The 10,261-nt window shown below is 53.1% G+C and overlaps 1 protein-coding gene across 1 annotated transcript; it reads right to left on the bottom strand.

Annotated features, from left to right (window-relative positions):
* Positions 1–3,650: 3,650 nt before the first annotated feature.
* LOC309685401 (protocadherin alpha-2-like) lies at positions 3,651–8,946 on the bottom strand (the record flags this gene model as incomplete). The annotated part of the gene is given in 2 exon segments (XM_082501167.1): positions 3,651–5,152; positions 5,155–8,946. Coding segments are annotated over 2 exon segments (2,625 nt in total). The 5' UTR covers positions 6,278–8,946.
* Positions 8,947–10,261: the final 1,315 nt, after the last annotated feature.

Below are 10,261 nucleotides of genomic sequence, written 5' to 3'. Positions count from 1 at the left end.
ATTTCTGGGGGACCTGAACAGGAAAAAAAAAAAAAAAAAAGTTCTGCAAAAGCCTAAAAATCACTGGACAGTGCACAGTGCTCTCTGTTGCCAATGTTGAAGGAAGAGAACCCAAAAGGGTGGCAATTTTTGCTGTCAGAAGAAAACCAACAGAATCCATCCCACTGGATTGAAGCACAAGGCTTGCCAACATCTTCAATACGGAAAGCACTTCTTCCCCTGCCAAGCAAGGGAGATGAGCAGAGAGATGACCAAAGGAGAGTTTTACAGCAGGCAAAGTGATCGAAATTTCAAAAACCACCTGTTTGACTAACAACATACCACGTTCAGGAGCAAATGATTAAAGGAACCCGTGGCAGATGTCTTCACGTCACACGTGAATACCATGGAGGACAAAAGGGTGTGAGGATGTGCAGATCTTCTGGAGGCCCTGAGAGGATCCTGACCAAGTAGGGCTCTGCATCAGGCCTCTTCTCAAGGCTTTCTACTCGCATCTTCAATGACATGCAATGGGAGATGAGATCTCCAGTTAAGTGGACATTCTCCGTTACTTCCCCAGTGACACAGACTGTTACACAGACACCCAGCATCTCCATTTCCCTCAGGCAAGACTCTTCCCCACTCAAAGTCACCCTCCCACTGATGCATGCCCAGGCCCTACTTTATGATGCTGGGAGCATCACTGCCACAACACACAGACATTGCTCCACCACGATAACATGCCCCAGCTCTCAACACTACTCTGAGCATGACCCAAGCCCTTGCACATCCTCACCTTCCCTCATGATCAGCACAAAGAACATATGGATGGATGCAGAGCCACTCACTGTCTGGCAGACTCCTCCCAGATGCCTGAACTTTACCCTGAATACTTTATGCCTTCTCAGCATTTTTAGGTGCAAACTCTACAGAGCTGTGCATTACAGTTCTTAGAGTTTCTGTGATTAGACCTGTGGCAGCTCTGATCCCAGTCCGCACAGATTTCATTCTTCAAGAGAACCACACCAAATGCCAAAGTGCAAGCGCACTCCCAGTATCAACTGGGTGGGAAAATTTGCACCATAGAAAACCAGAGCTGGGCCACTGTGCAGGGTTTGGTGTGTACACACACATAGCAGAATGAGCCATGTGTAATAGGACACATAATAGGACACAGGTGACTGTGTCCAATAAAGCCAATGCCAGCTGGCTCCAAGATGGACCCATTGCTGGCCAAGGCCAAGCCAAGCAGCAATGGTGATAGCACCTCTGTGATAACATATTTAAGAAAGGGGAAAAAAAACCCAAAACAACTGCACAATTGCAGTGGGAGACAGGAGTGAAAATATGTGACAAAAACAACTCTGCAGATGCCAAGGTCAGTGAAGAAGGACAGGGAGGAGGTGCTCCAGGTGCCGGAGCAGAGATTCCCCTGCAGCCCATGCTGAACACCATGGTGAGGCAGGCTGTTGCCTTGCAACCCATGGAGGTTAATGGTGGAGCAGACACCCACCTGCAGCCCATGGAGGACCCCATGCCAGAGCAGGTGGATGCACAAAGGAGGCTGTGACCCCGTGGGAAGCCTACACTGGAGCAGGCTCCTGGCAGGACCTGTGCAACCATGGAGAGAGAAGCTGACACTGTAGCAGGTTTGCTGGCATGACTTGGGACCCTGTAGAGGACCCACGCTAGAGCAGTCTTTTCCTGAATGTCTACACCTTGAGAAAGGGATCCATGCTGGAGCACTTTGTGAAAAACTGCAGCACATAGGAGGGACTCATTTAGGAGAAGTTGCAGGGACCCCACACTGGAGCAGAGGAAGAGTATGATGCGTGCTCCCCCATGAGGAGGAAGCAGTGGCAGAGACAATGTGTGATGAACTGACCACAACCCCCATTCCCTGTCTCCCAGTGCTGCTGGGTAGAAGGAGGTAGAGAAACTGTGAGTCCAGCCCAGGAAGATGAGAGTGGTGGGGGGAAGGTGTTTGATTTGTGTTTTCTCATTACCCTACTCTGGCTTTTTATTAGCAATAAATCAAATTAATTTCCCTGAGTCAAGTCTGTTTTGACTGTGACAGTAATTGCTGAGAGATGTCATTGTCCTTAACACAACCAATGAGCACTTCATTATGTTTTTCTCTCTCCTCTCCATTTGAGGAAGTGGACTGATACTGTGGCTTTGGTGGGCACGTGGCGTATGGCCAGGGTCAACACACAACAAACATCTTTCAAAAAAAAAAAAAAGACAAAAACAAACAAACAAACAAACAAACAAAAAAAAAGAGGGAAATGCTCCATCAGAGAGTATTCAGCAGTCTGCATGTCACCCCCTTTCACCAACATGTTGCCTACATTAGGCCGACAGCAGCTCCAAGGACAGCCTCTGCTGGCCGATATTCGTATCCTCAAAAGACATTGTGGGCATTTCAATACCACGTTCTATTTCAACACTGGGAAGGCCTCCAACTCCAGACCTTTGGAACCTGGGAAAGGATCCTACAAAAAACCATTCCCTGGCTATGCTGCCTTCTGATTCTTTCTGGGCATTCTCAAATCCCCACTCTGGCACATGCCTCCTCAAGACAAGCACATTACCTCCCATTTTTGTCTTCTTATGACATGGAGTATGGTCTTTCTCAAGGATTTTCACTTCCCTCACATCGGCCTTCCACTGCTCAACATCGCCCTTCACATCAGGACATAGCCAGGCCTTAGTCCCACTGGCATTTTCAGCTCCACGACATGCCAGTTTCCTTTCCCAGCTCAACGCTCAATCCCACTTTTGCTTACCCTTCCTATCAAGAAGAGCACCACAAAACACATACAGATGGTATCATAAAAATGTTGTCCCGCAGACTCTCTGCTGATGACTGATCACATTTGGCAGTGCTTCACCAATTTCAGAAGGAAATGGTACAGACCTGAGAACAATACTCTTTATAGACGTTATGTGGGGATGACTCTTAATGTCAACCGGCAAGGATTTCATGCTCTGACAGAAACCAACCCACATGTAGACAAGAACACCAATCCATTAGATGACATCTGCTGTGCATGAGAAGGTTTTTTTCACTGCTGATGCGACAATTTCCAGGGAATTTGTAAGGGTGCTGCAAATATTGAAAGAATATGAAAACAGGTCAGAGTACATCAAGCCACCAGTCCAGCCAGGAACGCAGGTTCCAACCCTTATAGGAGAGTGGGAGAAGAAAAAGAAATTTCCCTTTTCTAATAAATTGGGTCATACTCCTGTGCCTAAACAATTTATAATCTTAACCATGGTTACAAAAAGAACATAGTCCACAACGCCTTCCCGACATTCATAATGACTCCAATGGGTCAAACAAAATGGAGAAATTACACCATAAGAAGAGTAAAATCCCTGACACATCACAATTGTCCAAAAGTCTCTTACAGAGGAGAATGAAAGAGGAGGAGGAGAGAGAATAAACCACATCGAATAACAAGGTCAGCACTCCGCAAATGTAAAAAGGCACTAATAGTGCCAGGGGAACTGTCACCACAACACACTGCATGTCTTGCTCTACTCCAGCAAACTCGGCTGGAAATGCTACACACCAGCAAAGACAGAGCGCCTCGAAAGCATCTCCCATCGCGATTAGCAGTGATTTTATCCTACGAGAGAACCACGCACACCGACCACAGCAAACCTCACGTGAGGACAGCAACTACAGATGCGGAGTGCAGCAAGATCGTCACTTTTCCCCCAAAGAGACGGGGGCGTCCCGCAAGTAAGCGAAGGCAGATGGTCCCATTCACGTCCTTAAGCACCCGACAAGCACCCACCGCTCTGGGGCCCAGGCGACGACTCACAAGCACCACAAGGGGGAAGGGGCGAGAGGCGAGAAAGGGAGGGCCACTGACCGTGTCCAGGATGGCGGGCGGCTCCGGCTGCGTCTCCTTCGCCGCGGGGCCGGCCGGCGGCGGCGGCAAGTTGGGGCTGAAAACCATCAGGTCGCTCTTGCCCGCGCCCTCCGCCACGCACAGGCTCCGGCTCTGCCGCTGCGAGTACGACCAGCTCCCCACTTCGCTGGCGCACACCAGCGTCGCCGGCCCGGGCCCCGACAGCACGGCCGCCCGCGGCGACCACCGCGACGCCACGTACAGCACCACCGCCAGCACCAACACGCTCGACACCGCGCAGATGCCCACCACCAGCCACACGTTCGTCGACGACGACGACGACACCGACGCCGGCCCGACGCCCTCCGCGCCCGACGCCGGACGCAGCCCCGGCCCCGACGAGCCCGCCGCCGCCAGCGCCGCCTCGCCGCCCTCCACCAGCGACACGCTCAGCGTGGCCGTGGCCGAGCGCGACGGCTCCCCGTGGTCCCGCACCACGATCACCAGCCTCTGCCGCGGGCCGTCCGCCTCCTCCAGCGCCCGCGCCGTGCTCACCTCGCCGCTGTACAGCCCCACGCGGAACGCGCCCTTCCCCCGCGGCTCCCACAGCTCGTACCGCAGCCACGCGTTGTAGCCCGAGTCCGCGTCCACCGCACGGATCTTCGCCACCACCTGCCCCGCCGGCGCCCCCCACGACGCCCACGCCCACAGCGACCCCGAGCCCGGACCCGGCGACGCCTCCGGCGACGCACCGACGCCCGCCGACGGCAGCAGCGACGGCGCGTTGTCGTTCTCGTCCACCACGAACACCTGCACCGTCGCGTTGCCGCACAGCGCCGGCTCCCCCGCGTCCACCGCCCGCACCTCCAGCTCCAGCACCTGCACCTCCTCGTAGTCCAGCGGCTGCAGCGCCCACAGGCGACCGCTCTCCGCGTCCACCGACACGTACCTCGACCACGACCGCCACCCCACGACCGACGCCGCCCCGCCCGCCCCGCCCTCCCACAGCGAGTAGCTCACGCGACCGTTGCCCGCCTCGTCCGCGTCCCGCGCACGCAGCACCGCCAGCTCCGCGCCCGCCGCGTTGTTCTCCCGCACCAGCACCGTGTACACGGCCTGCGCGAACGACGGCGCGTTGTCGTTCACGTCCGACACCGGCACGCGCACCCCGCGGCTGGCGCGCAGCGGCGGCGACCCGCCGTCCTCCGCTCGCACCTCCACCTCGTACTCCGACACACGCTCCCGGTCCAGCGCCTCACGCAGCACCAGCGAGTACGACCCCGCGAACGTCGACACCAGCCCGAACGGCACCGCCCCGAGTCCCGGTCCGACACGCTCAGCAGCGCCACCACCGTCCCCAACGACGCGTCCTCCGGCACCGGCACCGACAGCGACGTCACCCACACCTCCGGCGCGTTGTCGTTCACGTCCAACACCTCCAACACCACCTTGCAGTGGCCCGATAACGGAGGTGTCCCTTTGTCTGTTGCCTTGACGTGTACGTCGTAGAAAGTAACTGTCTCAAAGTCCAGGGCGCCCGTCAGTCTGATCTCCCCGTTGGCCGCATCGATGCTGAATACATCTGAGGCCGAGGGAGGAACAATAGTATCAATTTCATATATCACGTCTCGATTACTTCCGACGTCGGGGTCCGTGGCGTTAACCCGCAACACCACCGCCCCCTCTAAAGTGTCTTCGGGCAATACTACGTTGTACACCGACTGGTTGAACTCGGGTGCGTTGTCGTTGGCGTCCAGCACCGAGACCAACACCTCCATCGTCCCCGACAGCGACGGCCGGCCACCGTCACTCGCCGTCAACACCAACCGGTGCACAGGCATCGTCTCACGGTCCAGAGGTTTCGCGAGTATCAGAAACAGGGATGTACTACGCGACTTACTGTTTTCTTCTTCTATTCGAAAATACTCGCTGGGGCTCAGCGTATAGGAGAGCTCAGCGTTCGCTCCGATATCGGCATCCGACGCGCCCTCCAGCGGGAAACGGGACCCCGGCAGCGACAGTTCCGCGATGCTGAGGTTTTTCCGGGCGGCGGGGAAGAGCGGGGCGTTGTCGTTGATGTCGGTCACCTCCAGCTCCACGTGGAAGACGCGCAGCGGCCGCTCCACCAGCACCTCCAGCCGCAGCGCGCACGGCGCGCTCTTCCCGCACAGCTCCTCCCGGTCCAGCCGCGAGCTCACCACCAGCGCCCCGCTCGCCCCGCTCACCTCCACGCTCGCCCGCCGGCCCGCCGACACCAGCCGCAGCCGACGCCACTCCGCCTCGCCCGCCTCCAGGCCCAGGTCCTGCGCCAGGCGACCCACCACCGTCCCGGCCTTGCCTTCCTCCGCCACCGAGTACCGCACCTGACCGACCACCAGCGCCCACGCCGCCTGCACCAACAGCACACGCAACACCGCACCCCAACACACGCCCATCGCCGCCGCCGCTGCCGGCACCCGCCCGGGCCCCGCACGGCTCCCCGCCGCCGACCGCACGCACCGCCTCTCCTGCCCGCCCCGCGCCGCCCCCCCGCGCTCACAGCCGGGCTCTCCGCCGCACCGGGGCGGAGCCGCCTCGCCGCTCCGCCGCCGTTTCTGAGCCTGCAGCGACACCGTGTGCTGCTCCGCCGCCGCACACGCTGCACACCGCTGACCGCGTCTCCGGAACCGGGCTGGACATCTCCTCTTTCCTCTCTCCCTTCCGTTCTTCTCTTTTTTTTTTTTTTCCCCCCTTCTTATCGTTTCTTGCTTTCCTTTACTTTTCTTTCCTTAAGTGTTTACACTTTCCTTACATAAATACCTTTCTCTCTTTCGTTCTTTGGAATTCCTACGATTTTTCTCTTCTTTGTTGTCTTCTTCGTCTTTGTTGTCTGTCTCTCATTCTAATTTTCTCTCCCATTCTCTTTCCTTCTTTGTCCTTCTATTGCTTCTTTCTTATCTTTCCATCTTCTTTCTGCTCTCTCCTTTTTCTTATTTCTCGTTCTTCTTTTCGTTCTTGCCATGCCGGGCCGTGTTCCTGCCACGGCTTTCCCTTACCTTTCCCTGACTCTCTCTTCTCTACCCTCGCTGTCAGATCCCCACTCGCCTCCGGCGCCGCGGCGGAGACCATCAAAGACGGAGCCATCAGCGCTAATTACGGGACATCAGCGCCCGAACGCGGGACTTCAACCAAGGCGGAGGATATGGGGGATCAACTCAGGAGTTTAGAGGTGACGTCGTGCTGGTAGTCTCCTCCCACACCACTCACCGCGCCTCCGGATCCGGGCTGATCATCTCTCTCTCCTGTCTCCCTTCCTTTCTCCTCTTTTCTTTGTCTTATAATTTCTCGTTTTCCTTTCCTTTTCTTTCCTAACATGCTTGCCGTTTGCTTGCATAGATACCTTTACCCTCTTTCTTCCTTTCTCCTTCTTTTCTTTCTTCTTTCGATTCTCTCTCATTCTTCCATTCTCTCTTTCGTCCTTTGCAATTCCTACTTTTTCCCATTCTTTTTCTACTTTCTACTCTTTCCTTCTCTCTTCTATCTTCTCTTTCCTCTTTCTTCTCTTCCTTGTCCTTTCCTTTATTACTCTGCTCTGCCTTTTCATTTACTCCCCTTTCGCTCCCCTTTCCATTCTTCTCTTTTTACCCCTGCGGCCCTGGTCGTGCCACGGCTTTCCATTCTTCTTCCATTATTCTCTTTTTTCCCACGCTGGAAGATCCCCACTCGCCTCCGGCGCCACGGTAGATACCATCAGAAATGGAGCCATCAACGCTAATTACGGGCATCAGCGCCCGAGCGCGGGACTCTAACCAATGCGGAGGATACGACGGACCAAGTCCGTTCAGCGTCTAGAGGTGACGTCGTGCTGCTCATCTCCTCCATCGTCTCTTCTTTCCTTCCTTGCTCTTCCTTTCTTTACATTTTACAGTCCTTCCTTCTCTTCTTCCTCCACTTCTCAGTCTCTTTTTCTTTCTCCCCTTTGTTCCTACACTTTCTTCTCCACCTTCTTCTTTCTTCTGTCTTCTTTCCTTTGCTCTTTCCTTTTCTCTTTTTTTTTTTTTTCTTTCCCTGCCCTGTCGTATCTTTCCGTCCAAATCATTTCTGTTTATAGAAAACCGTCAAGCTGTTCTCTCTCCCTTTCTTTTTCTCCTTAACGAAACCGTTCCTAACTGTCTACACCATGCTCGCAATAAAGCATGAACATCTTCAGGCAAGACAGAGCTCTCATTCCTCGTCCTCACTACTTAAGACTTACACAGCATCCCTGTACACAGCACGAGGATGCTGAGATCTTCAGCTCCATTCATCGTGTCAACATAACATCGGTGCATGTTGGCATTCTCCTCTATCGTCTCTTCCTTCATACCTGTATTTTTTTTCTTCTTTTCTTTCTTTCTTTTTTTCTTACTTGCTTGCATAGATTCCTTCATTTAGCTCCTCCTTCTAATTTTTTTTTTTCCCTTTCCCTCTCATTTGCTCCCCTTTGGTTCTACTTCCATTCTTGTATCTTCTTTTCCTTATTCTGTTATCAGAACATTTTTAAAATATCTACACCACACTCACCATGAAGCACAGACATGCCCTTGGCCAAGACCTCTCTTTCCTCTTCCCTATCACCTTCCATCCTTAAGGACGGGGAACGACCTTCCCTCTTTCCTCCAGACTATCAGTCTGCACCTCCCCTTATCTTCTGGAAGAACAACACATTCTTCAGCACACTAGCCAGCAAATACCAGGGTAAGGTAATCATATGGCAAAGAACATCTCTGCAACATCCCAAGAGAATCCACCGCTCTCAGAAACACAAGCCCAAGCCCCACATACTTGGACATATGATTAAAAAGCCCCAGAGACTCCAAAGAACACAGCCGAGTCTCTCCTTCAGGAACTCAAACCAGTGGTAGCCCAGAATGACAATCCTCCCACCAAAGCGGAAAAAGCATGGGGCAACTACTGCTCCCAAGCACTCTTCATATCCATCGATTCTTCCAGCCTCGTTGTCCACCTGCACATGGAATAGCATCTCTTGCTTTCCCTTTCAAGCAGGGCACTGTCAGAACAACAAACCAAGAGCCTCGGTACCCAGGAGCATTAGTCATCTTGGAATACCATGCTCAACCCATCATACAGCCAAACAAAAGCCACAAAGGTAACAACACTGTTCTCACTGAGAACATCCCCTCCACGACCAACACATTCACTCAGAGAAATGCTTTGCGGTCCCTCCTCCATACATGCTTCCTGACACCTACTCACACTGTGCCTGGCAGCAGCAGGAAAGGAATGCGGAGCAGGCAGTGATGCTTTCTCATCCAAACCTACACGCATTATAATCCAGGCAACACTTGGTTGATCCAACATGAAGAAATCATGACAAAACAGGAACAAAACTACATCCTTCTCTCAAACTCTTACTCTTCAGGTATGAGCAACTTACCTGTACAATCACTGGTTGGTTCTTCAAAATAAATACCACTTTCTGGTCAGCAGAAATGTTTTTAGGGGACATTCTTAATTAATATTATCAGAGATTCCTGGGAAAGCCACACAGAATAAAAAACCCTCATGTTCTGCAAAAGCCTTGAAAACACTGGACAGTTTGCGGTGCTCCCTTACACACCTCTGTCAAATGGGAAGGAGGAGGGAGAGCTGAAAACTACAGGACACTCCCTCACCATCAACCTCAGCTCACAAGAGTGGGAAAGCCATCCTCCACATAGATGACAAAACACCATCAGCAACATTTACAACTTGATAGCTGCCGCAATTCCACAGACAGCATCTTGTCCACCGTTACTAACACATTGCCAATGTGAGCGAAGAAAAAACAAAAGGCTGGGAGTATTTGTTAACAGGAGGGAAGAAAATGAAAGGAAACCATTCCACTGAACTCAAATGCAAGAAGAGAACAACACACCACATCATTATGCAGAAATTCTGGAGGCCGTGAAAGGATTCCAGGCAAGCAGCACTCTCTGTGCAGCCTCTGCTTGAGGTAGACCTCTACTTGAGGAAGACCCAGGCTTCTTCACATCCTCACCATTCCTCACAAATGGCACAAAGGACACACAGAGGTCCTCAAAGCTGCAGTGTCTGGCAGACTCTTCCCTGCTGCCTGCACTGCACCCTGAATGTTTTGGGACTTTTCAGCAACCTCAGATGGAAACAGCTGAGCTATGCATTAGAACTTTAAGATTCTGTGACTAGAGCTTGATAGCTCTGATTCCTGTCCGCACAGGTTTTATTCTTCGAGAAACCACAGCAAATACTGAAGAAAAAGCACACTCACAAGGTCAGCTGGGTGGGAGAAGTTGTACCAGAGAAAACCAGAGCTGGGCTGCTGTGCAGGGTTTGGTGTGTACATGTACACATATGAATGAGTTAAGCATAAAACCAGGGCTTATCAGCTCTACCGAGGCTAACTGTGGGCAGTCTTCATG

Source organism: Vanellus vanellus, assembly GCF_965231255.1.
Source record: "Vanellus vanellus genome assembly, contig: HAP1_SCAFFOLD_2036, whole genome shotgun sequence".
Taxonomy (NCBI): domain Eukaryota; kingdom Metazoa; phylum Chordata; class Aves; order Charadriiformes; family Charadriidae; genus Vanellus; species Vanellus vanellus.
The sequence above is the reverse complement of the archived record's forward strand: the minus strand, read 5'-3'. Positions and strand labels throughout refer to the sequence as shown.